Here is a 20,022-nt window from a genome sequence, read left to right as displayed (position 1 = left end):
CTCTCTGGAGTCAGGCTCCAGCAGGAGAGGCATGGACCGAGCGGAGCCCAATCTGAAAATGAAGCCTGGAGGCAAAGCCCACTTGACCCATTAGTGAGAAAAAAATAAATTTGTGGTAAGCCAGAGAATTACGGTGGTTTGTAATGTAACATTAGCAAAAGCTAATAAAATGGAGCTTCAAAAAAAAGGTAGGGCACTTTGGAAAAAACTCAAAGTAATATACTATGTAAACTTAGAAGTATTTAAACAGGGGCGTCTAGATGGCTCAGCTGGTTAAGTGTCTGCCTCTTGATTTCAGCTCAGGTCATGATCTCATGATCTGTGAAATCGAGCCCCGAGCTGGGCTCCTTGCTGACAGCATGGAGCCTACCTGGGATTCTCCCTCCCTCTCTGCCCCTTCCCCCAGCACACTCACACTCCCTCTCTCTCTCTCTCTCTCTCAAAATAAACTTTTAAAATAAGGGGGGGTGGTGCCCGGGTGGCTCAGTCAGTTAAGTATCTGACTCTCGCTTTTGCCTCAGATCATGATCTGTTTCCTGAATTTGAGCCCCATGTCAGGCTCCATGTTGACAGTGCAGAGCCTGCTTGGGATTCTCTGTCTCTGTCTCTGTCTCTCTCTCTTCCTTTCTTTCTCCCCCTGCCCTACTCACGCTCTCTCTCAAAATAAGTAAGCAAACAAGTAAGTAAAAACTTTAAAATCTTTTTAAAAAAAAAGGAGGACAAATACATCTTAGAATAAAGGAAATATTGTAATTGGTGCTTTCATACCATTATCCTCTCTTCGCCCTTGGAATATGTACCCTTCCTGGCATAAAATCCAGCTCAAAGGGCACAATTTTAACAAACTACAGAACATATTTCTGACACCTTTGGTAAAATACTGGTATTTTGGAAAACCAGTGATGTATTAGTGTCCTACTGGCCTAAACATTGTACACCTTGCCACAAGCTAAGTCTGCAAAGGACTGTTTTAGATAACCCTTTTCCAACATCTAGATCACACTCCCTGAGTAGTGTCAGTCACCAAACAAAGATAACATAGCAGACAAGTCAAACAGAAAACAGTATTTAAATAGAAAACAACGTTAGCTTCATCCATTCGCCACCCATTTCTTCTGATACGTGAAAGCCAAATTAAAAATATTTAATTAGAAACCATGTTAGCTTCAATCAAACCCCTTGTCTTTTTTGTTTTGATGTACAGATATTTCACTGACACAACTACATGAGCTGCTTTATTTCATTCACTCATTCCTTTATGAAATCGTGTACCATCCAATGACTATTTTTAAAGCCATCTCTCATATGTCAAACACTACTCTCAGCCAGGGATACAGCAATTTTCAGGATGGATCTATATGCCACTGTACTAAGAACAAGAGACATACAGTCCCTGCTCCCTAGGGTCTCAGAGCACGATCCAGGTCCCTCTCCCTAGCATGGTCGACATGGAGTAAGTACGACACGTTGGTTAAAACAGTAAAGCTTAGACCCGCCTCTTCCTAGCCCTTCCCAGCCAACCCACCCAGCCTAGCTCCAGAAGAGCATGGAATCAAGCCAAACATGACTTCACTTAGAAGACTACCAAAACGAGGTTACACTTTACTAACAGCTCTTAGTTCCGAAGATTCTCATACAGTTCAGCAGAACGCCCTTAAAGTAATGAATCATTCCTATCACTTAAAGAAAATGTGTCCCATGTTAAGATTCACAGTACAGGGACGCCTGGGTGGCTCAGTCGGTTGAGCGTCTGACTTTGGCTCAGGTCATGATCTCACAGTTCTTGAGTTTGAGCCCCATGCCGGGCCCTGTGCTGACAGCTCAGAGCCTGGAGCCTGCTTCAGATTCTGTGTCTCCCTCTCTCTCTGCCCCTCCCTCACTTGCACTGTCTCTCTCTGTCTCTGTCTCTCTCTCAAAAAAAAAAAAACATTAAAAATTAAAAAAAAAAAAAAAAAGATTCACAGTACAGAATCTGGAATCTGATGGAAGCAGTTTGGGTAACAATCTAGGAGCAATGGGTTCTCCAACTTGGCCGCATTCTAGAAATACACGGAAGGCTTTTAAATACTCACTGCTCAAGGTGCACTCCAGTAAGTTAACAAGGTCTGAAAAGCACTAAAACGGAAAACTTGGGAAGAAAACTGGCTGCTTCCCAATTAACCGACGGATGAGGGACAGGTGTGCTGCCATTCCCTCCCGACAACATGAGCGGTGGGCTTCCTGAGCGTCACCCTCGCTAAGGACCGCTATGCACCCACTTGGTTTTAAAGAGAAGGAGTCTGCAGGGCACCTGCCAAACTCAGGGTAGAAGGCACCGACCTGAAGGCCAGAAAGGAAATTTTAAAAAGTACATAAAAATCAATAAATAAAACTTTAAAATCTCATCCCATAATTTGTTAGAAACTGATGTTACTAAGAGTCCAGTTCCCGCTCCTAAGTATCTAAAAAGAGGCGGAGGGAAAAGAACAACCCCCAGGCTGGCTTGTGAAGGGTTTTTTGTTTGTTTAATACATCTGAAAAGAACGCATGTACAAAGAATTGAGACATGTGAAAGCATTGGTTCGACACTAATGAATCTACAAGAATTAGGATTTGGGGGAGGCGGAGAAGATTACCTAAACATTTTTAAAAATTGGGAACTGCAACCAAAATAAGCAGATAAAATCCCCATTAACACTTATGAAGAGTCTTCATAAGACTCCATGATTTTTTTTTTTTTTTACTAAACTAGAGAGCCTTAACTAGCTACTCTAGGGTTCCTCGTATGCGAAACAGAAATAAGGGGATTCCCCTGACTGGTCCCCACGTTGTTAAATGTCCTCCCCACCCCCACCCGCACCCCCAGCTTCTTCATGAAGCAGGTCTGTCTCCATCCTCCAACCTGAAAGAGGATGCGCATCATTCCACAGACATCTGTCTTCTAGCACCACCCCTCACACTTCCTCGATCTACCAGGTCTCCGGCTGTGTTCTAGGAACACCGTATCATACGCTATTAAGCTGGACATCTACGCTAAGCATGTAAGACAATGACTGACAGGGAAAAAAACGTTTTTTAATTAGGTACTCAATCCATTTGGTGTATTTCAAAAGGTGCAATACTTTTCTTCATTTATCAGTGAACGAAGTTAGAAATTAACTTCAAAAAAAAAAAAATCAGCAAATGGCAAACAAATTTCCTTGAAAGTCACAGTCACATATAGAGTGCATCCTAGAAAAGAGGAGGGGCAAGACAGGTTCCACCCGCTTTCATGAGTTTCATCAAGTACTAGACCTACTCAAGGGTGGAGAGAAAGGCAACTTTCAAAAAGGAGTATGTTATTAAATGAGGCATTTACTATACTCCTTCCTAAGAGCACCAGGTGGGGGACAAGTGTTCTAAACTAGATCTAGGAAGTGGAATGTGGAGTCAATCCATCCTCCTCCCCTTAAGGGCTGTCCAATGGTTACTGAATTTAAAAAACATGACTAAATAAAAACAAACCCCACACACACTCCCCCCCCCAAAAAAAGAAAAAAACAAAAACAAAAAGAACAAAAACAAAACCAAAACCCCTAAATGTCCCGGATTATTCTCCAGAGTGGATGGAGCCCCGGGAGCAGCTTCAACAGCCCAAATTAGTCTGTTACAGAGTCATCACAAGCATGCCTTGCTTTTAAACAAAAACAAAACAAAACAAAAAAAAAAAATTTTTTTTTTTGAAACGACAGAACAAAAACTAGTACTAACCGCTTTTCTGACAATACACAATTACTCAAATTAACTAGTACTGAGAGGGGGACGGGGACCATACCTACGGGCCTTGTCTCACACGAGTGCATGTGGGTAGGTGCAGGGCATTTGTCATTATTGCAAAAACGAATTTTAATTTTCAATCTTTAGTTTGATTTAACATTGCTTTTAGTACGACGCTGACACCAGCTGTGCGGAAAGGGCTCTGGAGATGTTCATAGCAGCACACACCTGCGGGTCTTCTTCGGTTCTGGAGGCTCCAGGGCAGCCAATATCGCTTCGTCAAATACATTCTTTAGGCCTTTCTGAAAAGGGGCAGAAAGAAAAAAAAGGGGCAGTCTGATTTTCAGTATACTGAAGCCAAAGATCAAGTTACAAACATTCAAAGCCCCGAGAGTTGGCAAAGAACGAAACGTTAAAAACAACCCTGAATCTCCACACAACCCCCCCACTTCACCAAGTTTTGTCCAGGCAGGACACTGGAAGGATCCAGCAATTCAGGAGCAGAGGAGCAGATATTCATGAATGAGACAGTGGTCCTTTGGGAAAGCTTTCTGCAGACCAATGTATGTCACGAGAAGCAAACAAGCCACATGTGTCATTTGCTCATTCAATGTGAGCTGTGTAATATGCCGCTACAACATTTCACATAAACACGAGTGAAGCAGCTCTGCATCCCAATGAAACAGCGGAGCATGGACCAGGACTGCGAGGGCTGGCAGTGGGCAGTGGGCAGCGGCATCCTTGTTACATGGAGGGCGCAGGCAGGGATGGAGGGAGAGCGGCTACTGCGGCTGCGTCAAAGACATTCACTCTGAACTCCCTGTATCCCACCAATCGGACAGAGCCAGGGGGCTAAGGAAGCAAAATGTGGGCACCTGATACATATGTAAAACTAGAACCAGTCGGTGCAACAGGAATAAAGCTTCATCAGGCATTTATACAAACAATTGTATATTTTTAATTTCAAAATTTGAAGGCAACCACAATTGTATGTTTCCCTCACAACAATAAAATCAGAAGCAGGAAAATATAAAGGTGGCAGCTTTACATCTCAACATTAACAAACCTTAAGTCAACTGTTAAAATGGATGCCATTCTTAAAAGATAGTGTAACAAATGGTTTCATAAAGCAGTAGCAGATACATTAATACCTTTCCCACCCCAGACTGACAAATACTCCACTACAGCACAGACAGCCAAAGCGATAGCAACACAAAGTTTCACTGCACAAAGGAAAACCAGACGAGAATCCTCCCTTCCCCGTTACACTCTACTAGTAGGCCACCCTTTTTCCATAGTTTGTCATGCAAGTACAATTACAATCGATCATAAGAGTAAAATGATGTTTGTGTTATTTTCTCCATCTAGAACTAAGAAGTGTTAAAACTCTTCTTATTTTTTCCAAGAGAACATTCTTAATGCCAGACCAAGTTCCCTTTTGCAATAGTATTCCAAACCAAAAAGCTCTAAGCATCAGGCAACTCAAGAAGCAGAAAGTTAAGCAAGTCCAACTTGACTACTAATCACAAAAAATATTCTATAAGATATTGCATTCTTGATCAAAAACTAATACAGAGGTTGCTCTCAGGTGGTGAGTACAAAGACGCAGAGGCTTTCAAACAGGATGGTTTTATTCCTTTGTTTTTAAATGCTCTTTCTACAGTAGTGGGACAGGAAGCAGCAGCAAAGAGGGGAAGGAGAAAACAGTTTAGAATATACAGCACTTCCTTTTGGGTTGAGTTTCCGGAGGCTCGAGGGCAGCTAGGATAGCCTCATCAAACACATTCTTCAGACCTCTCTACAAGACAGAGGGGAGGAGAGAGAATAGCAGCCAGGTTAGAGGATTAGAAAGACTAGCAGATACAATAGCAGTCCGGATTAAATGGGCTGAATTCACAGAAGCAATGCGCCTTGAGAAAAATAACTGCCACGAAGCTAAACCTTAAGCCCATTAATAGGAGAGTAGGTAACTAAATAGGAACTCCTTACATTTTAAAAAAGGTTAACCAAGCAAGAAAGCAATTTTTAGGGAGATGTTAGATGTTGACTTCTAAAACAATCACGCTTTGAAATCGAATCTTACAACGTGTTAATGAAAACGCCAGGAGAGAAAAACGCATATGTAAACAAAAGACGGGGTGCACTGGATAAGTAAGCCTTGAAGAATTCCCCAGTATTTCCAATGAGAAGGACACACACATTCTGGAACCAAATCTAATACGGTTTCAGGCTTCTGTGAATTCAGCCCCTGAATAACTGAAGGACACGAACGGCAGACGCACAGGCATGCTACATGTTTCTAGATTCAATGACTTATCTGGATGGGATTAATCAGGATTTCAGAGTAAATCGGTTTCCCAGAACAGTAAGGTTCAGGCATTCAGAAAGGGTGTATTTAATTGTTCAACAGGACCAACTGGGAGAAATTTAAAGAACAGACTCTAGAAACAGCATACACCTCAGTTATTCAGTAATGTTATTAGAGCAAGTAACCACCACCCAAGTCATAGGAAAACAAAGAACGGGGTCTAGAATGAGTTTCAGCAAGCAGTCCAATGCTTTAAGATGTCTGCATGGGTATCAGAGCATAACGCATGGAGTGAAAACAAAGAACACTCTCAGATATACAGGGATTAAGACGCAGAAATACACTTACACCTCAGGCAGAACTCCAACGTGACAGTGTGACTCAGCGGCAATGGTTGGTACCTTGGGCCCAGGTCTAGACTCACCTAAACTCACCTAAATCTGAAGCCACAGGTTTACCACCCAAAGAGGTTTCACGTGTTCTTTAAGTCGGTTGGATCCCAAATAAAAATTTCTCCAAACCCCGGAACACAGCTCCAGTAACGAGTGCCAGCCCCGGCCTACCCCAGGTATTTCCACCCCACCCTAGGCATCCCAGAGGACTGGCACCCACACACTCCATGAGGTACAGAAAAAGAATGAGAACATGAAGTACTTAAAAAGAAGCAAAGAGGTTTAAAAGTGTTCTTCCAGGTCTTTGACAAAGTAGGCACGGTCAACAAAAGTAAAGTTCCTATGAAATTCTTTCTACATGTCTCAGAGCAAACTCTGACGGTCACATACAAAAGGAAACAGGGAGGGTAGAAAGGGCAATGCATTTTATAAGGGAGAAAAGAGGAGAACATCCATGAGAAACTAGGGCACCCCTTCCCAAAAAGCAAATCCTTTCTTGCTTATTGACAACATCAACTAACCCCCTACAAAACAAAACTAATTTTTGCTTTACCCACTATCTGATTACATGAAGAGGTCAGTCTTAGAGGAACCAACAAATAGAATCTGGAGTCCTGAGCTCTTATCTCCCAAACACAACCAGACACCCCATTTTCTATCTTCTCTTTTGACTTCTCCAATCTTCAAAATCTGGTAAAAAAAATGGAGTTGCTAAGGCCTTTTCAAATTCCTACTGTCTGCAGACTTATTATATAAACTTGTTCATAGTGTAAAAAATCTTAGATGGAAGCATCCAATTCTTTAAAATAAACTCCACCAGTGACCTAGAGTGGAGTCCACATGGTCTATTTACCTCCATTTCTCCCCAAAAGCAACCCATATTTAGAGAACAGGGGTATGCAAATGATGCATATAGAGTTAGTTATAACCTGACACACATGTTCCACATAGATCCTTGCCCAACACACACACACACACACACACACACACACACACACACACACACACACTTTTCTGATGGTATCAAAACACAGAAGCATCAGGCTTTTTTTGTTTTTTAAATTTCAGTCGGTGCTACATGTGAGGGAAGGTAAAATCTTCTGACTTTAAAAGAACTGAACCGCCAACGAAAACTGGGTTTGGGAGAATGATTTTTGACCTTGAAACTATCCTGTGGAACATCCAGCTAAGCGTAACAATTTTATCTTTAAATATCCAAACTAGCACTGAATTGGAGATTATTAAATTATGTCCAGGCCATCCATACTAAATGCCTAAGGACATGCATAATAAGCAATTCTATAGGTCATTTGCCTCAGTTACAGAGTGCTTTTTTAAAAACTTGACAGAAAGCGCAATCCTACAAATGTAAGCATGATAAACGTAACTGGACTTAACGTAATTACAATAAGCCTCTTCAGCCCTGCCCTATTTTAATGAGACACATCTGCCCCCTGTTCCGATGTCAAAGCACCAGCACCACCAGAATTTAAGAGTTCTGTGCTATCTCCGCAACCTCTCCCTCTGCCTCCAGAACAGTACTCAGAAGGGACGGCTGGTCAGGCACACCTCGAAGGTGGGGAAGGCGAAAGCGCACAGGCCAGTCGCAACTCTCACTCTAAATATTCTAGCACCACTCCCCACCCTCAGAATCTGATGCATCCCATCAAACTAGGAGAGTAGCTCCGGTTAAATTATTCAGACAGGGACAAGAGAGGGACCAAGAGGACCACATGAGGATGGAATGTCTCTAAAAACCTAAGAACAACTAGGGCGCCTGGGTGGCTCAGTTGGTTAAGCGTTTGGCTCTTGGTCTCGACTCAGGTCACGATCTCACGGTTCGCAGGATGGAGCCCCCCATCAGGCTCTGCGCTTGCGGCACAGAGCCTGCTAGGGATTCTCTCTCTCCTTCTCTCTCTCTCTCTCTCTCTCTCTGCCTCTTCCCCACTTGTTCTTTCTCTCTCTCTCAAAATCAATAAATAAACTAAAAAAAAGCACGGACTCCCTACAACACATGCTTGAAAAATAGCCGAGGCAGCTTTCTCTGACATGAAAGTCTCAATTATTATGATTAATTCCCTATGTCAGTTGAACTACCCCAGAAACTGTAGCGTCAATGGTCAGAATTGTGACGAGAAAAGATCAAATACATTTAGATAAAAATTTAAGTGTCTGGGGGGAAAAATCATTCATATCCTCTCTTGTAAGTCTGTGCTAACCTGGAACTTTCCCATAAAATTGTTTTTTTTTTTAACACAATCCCTGACCACTACAAATGATTCAGTACAGTATGGAAGCTCACCAACACAAGAGTTTCACTGAGAGATTAACACTTCTCTCCATAAACACAGAACCTCTAGCAAAAGAACATGCACTGGGAAGCTGGTCCTAATGGGACCTGGGCAGCTTTCGTAAGCACTGCAGACCACTGTTAAAAATAACCCCCAAATCCTAATGCTCAGAAACGACCCAACTGTACACAAACATGGGGATGGCACAGTCCTCACCTGTGTGAGTGCAGAACACTCCACATACTTGACCGCCTTCAGGTCACGGGCCAGCTTTTCAGCAGTCTCTGGAGTGATAGGCTTCTGTTTGTTCTTGGCAAGTTTCTCAATCGTAGAGGGGTCATCTCGGAGATCAATTTGGGTCCCAACAAGCAAGAAAGGAGTCTTTGGACAGTGGTGAGTTATCTCAGGCACCCACTAGAGGAAAGGTATTTTAAAAAATACACCTGCATTAATCCACAAGCCTGTAAAGCTATTCAGGACAACTCAACAGAAGTTCTGTGACCACCTTTTTCAGGGCAAGAAAATCTGACCAACTCACCTTCTCCTTCACATTTTCAAATGAGGATGGAGAGACCACTGAAAAACAGACTAGAAATACATCTGTTTGTGGATAACTCAGCGGTCGTAATCTGTCATAATCCTCTTGCCCTGGGTGGGGGAAATTGGAGAAGTCAGCAACTGAATCTTGGTGTCCTCATAATTTCAAAATCACAAGTCGGTCAAAAGATTAAGCATGCGGCTAACAGTACACTGACCATTACTGAGAAAGCAACTTACTGATCTAATAAAATGTATGGTTTTTGTAAAATAATATTTGATGAACATTCTTACTCAGCTAATTCTATTTAATATTTCAAGCCCTGAGAACAACAATGAATTCATTATACATTAGGTGTGTTTATTACCAATCTGTAGTTTTCAGTCTATGAGTCCATTAGCAACCCAACAACGATGTAATAAAGGAAAAAAAAAAAAACTGTTGCTACAGGAATGGTTAAAATCAATCCTACTCAAATCTGGTTAAGAAATAATCACATTGAGGGGCGCCTGGGTGGCTCAGTCGGTTAAGCATCCAACTCTTGGTTTCAGCTCTGGGCATGATCTCATGTTTTGTGGGTTCAAGCCCTGTGTCAGGCTCCGTGCTGACAGTGCGGAGCCTACTTGGGATTCTCTCTCTCCCTCTCTCTCTCTCTCTGCCCATCCCCCGCTCGGTTGCGCGCGCGCGCTCTCTCTCTCTCTCTCTCTCGAAATGAATAAACTTAAAAAAAAAGAAAAAAAGAAAAAGAATCACAGTGAAACCATCTAAGGAAACAAAAATCTCAGTGAAACCCAGAAGACAAAATTCACCAAAGCACGCTCACAGGCTTAGTTAACGTGTTAAGACCATCATGTGAAACTGAGAACACCCAGAAAAGATAACTCAGCAAGAATCAGTGAAGGCAAAATCTACATGAGAAAAATCCAGTTGAAAAGAGAATATTTTTATGGTCTTAATCACTGCTGATAAACTGCAAGGGGAAAAAGAGAACTATCTTGTGAAGAAACTGGACATCACCTTGACTGAGTCATTAAAATTACCAACACCAATGAGTAGCAGATGAATACTGTGTGCCCCTAGATGTAGATCCTGAGAAAGACACATCACGAATGGACTATTCCAACCAAAACTGCATAATCTGAACCTAATCATGAGGAAACACAGACCAAACTCAAAAGTGAGGAACATTTTATAAGGGGAGGAGAGGGATGGGCCTGTATTCTATAAAAATAATGCCATTAAAGACCAAAAAGGCTGAAGAACTGATCCAAATTAAGAAACGAGAAAGACATGACAACTAAATGCAATACATGATCCATTACTGAAAGCAAAAAACACTGGACTCAGCTCAACTAACAAAGTTGGAATATAGATAGATGTTGGATTCAAGTACTGTATCAATGTTAAATCTCCAGGAGCTATTTACTATTATACAAGAATATCTCCGTTCTTAGGAAGTACATACTTATTCAAGACTAAATGGCTATGTGTATGCAACTTACTCTCAAAAAATTCAGGGAAAAACAATTCATGTGCATACTACATTGAAAGAGAATAAAGCAAATAGGGCAAAAAAGCTAATTGTAAACCTGGTTAAAGGAGGCTCCTGGTACTATTTATACAACTGTTCTGCAGGCTTAAAAATTATTTCTAGATAAAAAGTTTTTAAAAACACCTATACACATTTCCAAAACTGAAGGGAGGGGAGGAGTTGCCAGACTGGGTTTAATATTCCAATTTCTAAAATGAGCTACAGCAGGGGCATCTGGGTGGCTCAGTGGGTTAAGCGTCCCACTTCGGCTCAGGTCATGATCTCACAGTTCGTGAGTTTGAGCCCCGCGTCAGGCTCTGTACTGACAGCTTGGAGCCTGGAGCCTGCTTCGCATTCTGTGTCTGTCTGTCTCTCTCTCTCTCTCTGCTCCTTCCCTGTTCACATGCTGTCTTGCTGTCTCTCTCTTTGTCTCTCAAAAATAAATAAGTAAATAAATAAATTTTAAAATGAGCTACAGCAATCCTGTGTTGTTGTTGTTTTAATTTTTTTTTAACGTTTATTTATTTTTGAGAGAGAGACAGAGAATGAGTGCATGAGCAGGGAGGGGCAGAGAGAGAGGGAGACACAGAATCCGAAGCAGGCTCCAGGCTCTGAACTGCCAGCACAGGGGCACACGGGGCTCGAACCCTCAAGCCATGAGGTCATGACCTAAGCTGAAATCAAAACACTTAACCGACTGGGCCACCCAGGTGCCCCAGCAATCCTGTGTATTAAAAGAACATTTAAGTACTTAGTGGCCAATGAACTTAAAAATGGTTAAAACAATAAATTCTATATTATGGATATTTTACCACAATGAAAACATTTTTAAGGGGAGGGAGGGGGGAAGGAAGTTAAATATTCTGTATGCCAGTAAAAACTTTTTTTGTTTCTGCCACCATTAAGAGAGAAGACAAGAATTTAGGGTAGCTAAAACATAATAATTAAAGATATTACTGCTATTGCCACTTGAGAAAGCAATACACTGTGAGTAGACAATAAAGGTATCTTCAGGACAATACAGAGATTAAATGAAGCTTAAGCAAAAAGGGAAAAGGGAGGAGGTTACAAATAAATAAAATCACCATTAGCATGTCTATTTACTGAATACTGAGTAACAATTTGCTAGGGTCAGAAGCAAAGGCTTTAAAGGTATGCACTTAGAAGTGTAATTTTCACTTCTTAAATTACAATGTATAATATAAAATTACAGACATGGAAACGCTTTAAAAAGAAAAGAATGGGCTTAAAACAAAATCAGCAAACTCCTTAATTCTATCTAAACTGCCTTAGCTTTTAACACTGGCTGGAGCTTTGACACATCGCATATCAAAGCTCCAATAAAACAACAAAACAAAAAATAAATTTAAAAAATAAGACAAAACAATTAGCCAAGTCTTGTTTAAAAAAAAAAAAAAAAAGTACAGGGGCGCCTGGGTGGCTCAGTCAGTTAAGCATTCAACTTCAGCTCAGGTCATGATCTCGCGGTCCGTGAGTTCGAGCCCCGCGTCGGGCTCTGTGCTGACAGCTCGGAGCCTGGAGCCTGTTTCAGATTCTGTGTCTCCCTCGCTCTCTGCCCCTCCCCCGCTCATGCTCTGTCTCTCTCTCTGTCAAAAATAAACATTAAAAAATAAATAAAAAAGTACAGCTATTCATACACCTTTCCTTAGCTCTATTCCCTATTCAAATGGAATGAATATATTTCAAAAAAATTAAGTCTAGCAAAGACTAAAAACGGCTTCATTTTTAGTCATGCAGCCACTGTAATCAATCCGTGTAAGTTCGGATTTAAAAAAAAAAAAAAAAAAAAGGTGCGCCTGGGTGGCTCAGTTAAGCATCTGACTCTTGATTTCACCTCAGGTCATGATCTCAGTTTGTGACATCAAGCCCCACATGTGGCTCTGCGCCGACAGTGGGGAGCCCATTTGGAATTCTCTCTCTCCCTCTCTCTCCGCCCCTCCCCTGCTCATGCACACTCTCTCACTCTCTCTCTCAAAATAAATAAACATTAAAAAATATATAGATCCAACTCTATATTCCTGAGCACCAATAAGAGCATCTACATGAATTTCCAATGTGCTACACTACATGTGTTATGTGTAACCAACCTTCTGCTCAGATGGATTGTAACAAATATACCCATTCTTTTTGAATACTGGGTCCAAAGCAGTGTTGGTCAGTCCGTTTATTTGTGGTATGCCTTCAAAGCTACATATCTTTCTCTTCCCTTCCCCAAGAGCAAAAAAAAAAAAAAAAAAAAAAAAAATCAGAAATGAAACTGTCCAATAAACAAAAAGTAGGCTACCTTACCTCTACTTCTCCCACAAGTGCTACAATTAAGGAAACACAATGAATAGGATCCCTTAAGATGAGCAAGATCTTTCACTATCCAAGCATCATTTATCCAGCTAAAATGTATCCTGTATCCTCTCAGTATGTCACAAATAACTATAATGCACTCCACAGAGACAAAGTTATCATTCAGCATCCTTTAAGATACACAACATGATCAAGAAAATTTCACTCTTGGGGTGCGCCTGGGGTGGATCAGTCAGTTGAGCATCCAACTCTGGCTCAGGTCATGAACTTGCAGTTTGTGAGTTCAAGCCCTGCATCGGACTCTGTGCTGACAGCTCAGAGCCTGGAGCCTACTTCGGATTCTGTGTCTCTCTCTCCCTCTGTTCCCCTCTCTCTCCCTCTCTCCCTCTCCCTCTCTCTCTCTCTCGCTCTCAAAAATAAAGATCAAAAAAACATTTTTTAAAGAAAATTTCACTCTATGTGTAAGTCAGGTTCTGACTACAAGTCTTAAATTATACCTACTCTAACACCACACCAGCTCACTGCTTAATTTCCAACACTTGCCAAAAAGCAGGGATACATCTCACATGGATTGCTGATCTTTCTCTTGCTTAGAATCTCCTATTAAAATTTTAAATTCAAGAGAAATTAACTCGGTTTGCACTGAAGATTCTGACCTATATGAAAGTCTGAAAGAATCTCATGGTATGAAAAATAAGAATTTACTGCCAAAAGCAACATTTTTAGAGAGCTCCAGCAGGACACTATAAACACAAGAAAGCAAATTAAACATTTCACAGTATTCACCACTACAGATTCAAACCTCAACATTTTTTTCTCCAACTGATTATTCAAAATTTAATGACATTTAATGATCCTGCCTCATCTGTGACATGGGGCCCATTCCTAAATAATTTTAGAACATCTGCTGGAAAACAAAAAAAAAATCTGAAAATAAATGGGGACACCCTGGAACCTGAGATTCCTACCATTTTATGTATATCATCTGCAAAAATCTAGACTATTGCATGTTAATGCAAAATTTACTAAAAACTCAAATTTTAGTCAAAACGGCCCTCCGAAGATTCCGTAATGGCACTAAACTAGAGACCGAGAAGTCTATACAAATCTCTGTGGAGAGCACAGTCTTCCTGCTGATGTAATTAATCAGTAAGTGCAGAAAGCTTTCAGATACTAGAAAATGCCTCAATGAAAGAAAGGAGTTTGTTTATATATATTTTTTAAGTTTATTTATTTATTTTGAGAGAGAACGCATGCACACAGGAGAGAGGTAGAGAGAGAGGGAGACAGAATCCCAAGCAGGCTCCACCACTGTGAGCGCAGAGCCTGATTCAAGGCTCAAACTCAGGAACCGTGAGATCATGACCTGAGCCGAAATCAAAAGTCAGACACTTAACCGACTGAGCCACCCAGGCGCCCTAGAAAGGAGTTTATTTAAAAACAAAACAAAACAAAACAAAAACACAGAATCAGCTAAACCAGATCAAACTACTCTGACTTGTTCTGAGTATTATTCATCTGCTAAACAAAGAGAAAAATATTAGCTCTGCGCCAAAAACATCCAAGTCACTATTCTGATTTTTTTAATATACAAAGTGTATGAACCATAAATATACAGCTCCCAAGTTTACATGTATATGTATACACTTTTTAAGTATTTTTTTAATGTTCATTTATTGAGAGGGGGAGAGAGAGAGAGAGAGAGAGAGAGAGTGCGCGCGCACGCGCACGAGCAGGGGAGGGGCAGAGAGAGAGAAAGAGACACGGCATCCAAAGCAGGCTCCAGGCTCTGGGCTGTCAGCACAGAACCCAACGCGGGGCTCGAACTCACGAACCGTGAGATCACGGCCTGAGCTGAAGTCGGACGCTTAACCACCTGAGCCACCCAGGTGCCCCTACACTTTTTAAAATTGATTATTTATCATTCAGTCTCACAGAACCTCTAAGAGGAAACAAATTTAAACAGTTTACATTTCAAGGTAATTAAGATCCAGTCAAGAAACTTGCCAGCTGTCTAGCTAACTGCTCTATCTAGCATCAAAGCCCAAGCTTTCTCTTTTTCATGGTAATGCCTGAAATGACTAATAGAATTACAATGATTAACGTTCAAAAGTGAAGAGATCTTCCCTGAAAACTGAACCTAAGAAAACAATTATAAACATTGTATATAAAAATAAAATAAATGGGGATGTGGAAAAACAATGTAAAATTTAATGTAAAGATAAACAAATCAAACTGACAAAGGAATTCCAGATAACATAAGCACACTAAAGAGGGGCAGGGTACAAATCCAAGTAGCTTCTGAACAGAAAACTTTGTCTGCTATCAGAATAAGAAAAAAAGAACTGCAAGCAAATCCTGAACACTTGTTTTCCACAGTGGTGTGGTATACAGCAAGTCTGAAACTATTTTATGTGTAGTTTAGGACTGAAGATGACAAAACGTACTGAAACCCTTTCTAGGAACCAAGCTTCGGACTACAGAAGGAAAGGAGAGGAAAACAGGGAACTGGTGAAGGCCAAGAGGACTCCTAGAGTCGGTCTGAACTGAGGGTGTCACCAAAAACTCATCATCCAGAGGCAATACACTGCTGCTTTCCCCCAGCGGACGACCGATTCTCAGGACCAGATTCTGCACCGCGTCACATCTGCGTGCGCCGTCTCCTCTCTGGCCAGACCTCCACAGCAAGGAACACACTTACGCTCCCACTTTGCAACCACCGTAGGAAAAACTGGCTCTGGCAAGAATTGTCAATGATTATTAAATCTAGAGAGAGGCTCTGTAATAAGACCAGAATATTCACATGGTTTTCAAGTGTCTTCTCACCAATTACCAACTACAAAAAGAAAAATTCTAAACATATGGTAGAAAAACTGGGCACCTTGACCAAATGATCAAAATTACTTTAAAAAAAAAAAGTAATACTTTAGGACAGACACAACATTACTCATTTGGTATTCCAACCAAAAATGCATATTCTGAATCCACTCGTAAGGAAATGGGCAAACTCAAACTGAGAAACGTTATATAAAAGAACCGGCCTGAAGGGAATTAAAAGCAAAAGTGAATTACTGGGACCTGATGAAGATAAAAAGCTTCTGCACAGCAAAGGAAACAACCAACAAAACTAAAAGGCAACCAACGGAATGGGAAAAGATATTCGCAAATGACATATCGGACAAAGGGCTAGTATCCAAAATCTATAAAGAGCTCACCAAACTCCACACCCGAAAAACAAATAACCCAGTGAAGAAATGGGCAGAAAACATGAATAGACACTTCTCTAAAGAAGACATCCGGATGGCCAACAGGCACATGAAAAGATGTTCAGCGTCGCTCCTTATCAGGGAAATACAAATCAAAACCACACTAAGGTATCACCTCACGCCAGTCAGAGTGGCCAAAATGAACAAATCAGGAGACTATAGATGCTGGAGAGGATGTGGAGAAACGGGAACCCTCTTGCACTGTTGGTGGGAATGCAAATTGGTGCAGCCGCTCTGGAAAGCAGTGTGGAGGTTCCTCAGAAAATTAAAAATAGACCTACCCTATGACCCAGCAATAGCACTGCTAGGAATTTATCCAAGGGATACAGGAGCACTGATGCATAGGGCCACTTGTACCCCAATGTTCATAGCAGCACTCTCAACAATAGCCAAATTATGGAAAGAGCCTAAATGTCCATCAACTGATGAATGGATAAAGAAATTGTGGTTTATATACACAATGGAATATTACATGGCAATGAGAAAAAATGAAATATGGCCTTTTGTAGCAACGTGGATGGAACTGGAGAGTGTGATGCTAAGTGAAATAAGCCATACAGAGAAAGACAGATACCATATGGTCTCACTCTTATGTGGATCCTGAGAAACTTAACAGGAACCCATGGGGGAGGGGAAGGAAAAAAAAAAAAAAAGAGGTTAGAATGGGAGAGAGCCAAAGCATAAGAGACTGTTAAAAACTGAGAACAAACTGAGGGTTGATGGGGGGTGGGAGGGAGGAGAGGGTGGGGGATGGGTATTGAGGAGGGCACCTTTTGGGATGAGCACTGGGTGTTGTATGGAAACCAATTTGTCAATAAATTTCAGAAAAAAAAAAAATAATTAAAAAAAAAATAAATAAAATAAAATAAAAAAAATAAAAAAAAATAAAAAAATAAAAAAAATAAAAGAACCGGCCTGTTTCCTTCAAAAATGCCGATGGCGTGAAGGGCTGAAGTTCCATACTAAAGAAAGTAACCACTACATGCAATATATGATGCTAGATCAGAACGTGCTATAAGGCCATTATTAGGCATTGACTGCTTATTAAAATTTTAAATGTTATATAGAATGTTACATTTCCTGAATTTGGTAAGTATACCATAAGAGAATATCCTTGCTCTTAAGAAATACGTACACTGAAGCACTGAAAAGCAAAAGGGCATGATGTATGCCACCTACTCTCAAATGGCTTAGAAATAAAAACAAGGGGCGCCTGGGTGGCTCAGCCGGTTAAACATCCGACTTCACTCGGTCATGATCTCATGGTTCATGAGTTTGAGTCCCATGTCAGGTTCTGTGCTGAAAGCCTAGAACCCGGAGCCTGCTTCAGATTCTGTGTATCCCTTTCTCTCTGCTCCTCACCCGCTCATGCTCTATCTCTCTCAAAAATAAATAAACATTAAAAAAAAAAAAAGAAAGAAAAACATTATTCATAGAGGGAGAGAAAGTCACAAATCATTAAGAACTGCTGAAACTGGTAAAGGTGTTTTTGCTACTAGCAACTTTTCTGTAAGTCTAAAATTGAATTAGGAAAAAAGTGACAAAGAAGAATGGGTGTCAAAATACAAAAATGTTTGACCAGGAAAAGGCCTTAATATAAAATACTGCAAATGGATCGCAAACATAACAGAGAAACTAAACTGTGCTGTGATCTGCCACACAACAGACTACTGTGTCACCGTGAGGACTATGACATACAAGTACAACATTGAGAGATGTCACCATATTGTTGTAAGAGAAAAAGGAAGGTACAGAGAGGGAGAAAAAAAACAATAGTATCCCTTTTCCTTATGTATAAATACAATGACTATGCAGGAAGAGCTCTGCTTAGGACACACACTAAGACGTGACTGTCTCTGAATACAGATGCTTTTTCATTTTCTCCTTTTGTTTGTCTATATTTTTATTATTTTTTCCTATAATAAGTAAAGCCTGCATCTTTGTAATAAAGAGTAAAATGTTAAATGCTGACACAGAAAGGAAATGACAGTGGGGTGAGGATTATTCAACATGGGAAGGAGCATATGATATAAACACGTTAAGTAAAAAAAAGCTAAATATAGAAAAAAATACACAACAGTACAACATGTGAAGAAAAAACAGGAGAAAACAACTGTGAGGGGAACTCATAAACAAGAATTTAGTGTTGTAACCACAGAGACAGAAATAAAAGCTGTGAGACAGAGAGAGAGAGCTCTGTCTCTCATCTTTTTTTTTTTTTTAAAGTAAGGCTCTACCCCAACCTGAGGCTTGAACTCACGACCCCGAGATCAAGAGTCACGTGCTCCACCAACTAAGCTAGCCAGGCGTCCCCCTATCTCTAACCTCAGATGGTATTAAATATATCTGTAAGAGGTGCACCCCAGTACCTCCCAAGCCCCTTATACATCACCCATTAGCTTTGTTTACAGACTCTGTATGAGAACTACAGTTCTCCTTTGTCACTTTTTGTTTCACACTTAGAGAATTGTAGCCAGAGGTGAGATAGGAATGCTATTAAAAAAACTGAGAACAGGGGCACCTGGGTGGCTCAGTCGGTTAAGCGGCCGACTTCGGCTCAGGTCATGATCTCGCGGTCCGTGAGTTCGAGCCCCGCATCAGGCTCTGTGCTGACAGCTCAGAGCCTGGAGCCTGTTTCATATTCTGTGTCTCCCTCTCTCTGACCCTCCCCTGTTCATGCTCTGTCTCTCTCTGTCTCAAAAAAATAAACATTAAAAAAAAAATTTTTTTTTAATAAAAAAAATTTTTTTTAATTGAGAACAAAATGACCAAAAGTCAGCAGATTAAATGTAATCAAACAGTTAAAGGAAGTCAAAGTGCATCTCATGGTGATCAAAACTTTAGAAGAAAGAAAACTAAGCTAATGGCATGACTAGAATCAGGAACAGGGACTCTAAGATTAAGGCCTCTGCAGAAGAATAGCAAGTCTCCTCTTAAGCGTGTCAAAGACAGAGACTCATTGTGGATGCCTACAACCCCAAGTCTCCAATGTCTGTCCAAACACACACACACACACACACACACACACACACACACACACACACACTCTCTCTCTCTCTCTCTCTCTCTCTCTCTCTCTCTCTCTCTCTCTCTCTCTCCAGCTTAAAGTGACCTTAACAGTGAAGTTGGAAACCCACAACTTGCCTGGGATGGTAAAAATCATTTCCTTAGTGAATTTTTTTTAACCCTCAGAAAGACTCAGAATCTAATATAAAGATGAAATAAGTCAAATACTATTACTGTTAATTTTCAGTTACATTTAGGAATAATCTATATTTAACACCCAGTGCCTACAGTACATAAAATAATCTGCCATATTAAAGGACATGATAGGACACCTGGGTGGCTCACTCGGTTAAGTGTTCGACTCTGGATCTCAACTCAGGTCTTGATCTCAGGGTTGTGAGTTCAAGCCCCGTGCCGGGTTCCATGCTGGACATGCAGCCTAATTAAAAATAAAGAAAGAACATGATAGATTTGTTCTCTGATTCCTGTTTAAAGTGTATAATTGGTCTATAACTGGTCTTAACCTTGGGATTTTTTGGTTGAAAAATGTTGTTTATAAGGTTATAAATAATGCTGTTTATGGGATGCCTGAGTGGCTCAGTCTGTTAAGCGTCTGACTCTTGATTTCAGCTCAGG

At 40.8% G+C, this 20,022-nt stretch overlaps 1 protein-coding gene across 3 annotated transcripts in view; it reads right to left on the bottom strand.

Annotated features, from left to right (window-relative positions):
- Positions 1–2,478: 2,478 nt before the first annotated feature.
- The window catches only part of CDC42 (cell division cycle 42), a 51,511-nt gene continuing 33,967 nt past the window's right edge, over positions 2,479–20,022 (bottom strand). For 2 of the 3 annotated variants that reach the window (XM_043574038.1, XM_043574039.1), the window contains exons 4-6: positions 9,265–9,374; positions 8,943–9,140; positions 2,479–4,037 (exon numbers count right to left, since the gene is read on the bottom strand). In XM_043574038.1, the coding sequence (XP_043429973.1) occupies positions 3,948–4,037; positions 8,943–9,140; positions 9,265–9,374 (398 nt within the window). In that variant the 3' untranslated portion in view covers positions 2,479–3,947. Of the gene's footprint in view, positions 5,534–8,942; positions 9,141–9,264; positions 9,375–20,022 lie in introns of all 3 variants that reach the window. The other variant, XM_043574040.1, reaches the window with a different exon arrangement.

The sequence above is a fragment of the Prionailurus bengalensis genome, chromosome C1, assembly GCF_016509475.1.
Source record: "Prionailurus bengalensis isolate Pbe53 chromosome C1, Fcat_Pben_1.1_paternal_pri, whole genome shotgun sequence".
Taxonomy (NCBI): Eukaryota; Metazoa; Chordata; class Mammalia; order Carnivora; family Felidae; genus Prionailurus; species Prionailurus bengalensis.
This window is presented reverse-complemented; position numbering and strand designations above follow the sequence as displayed.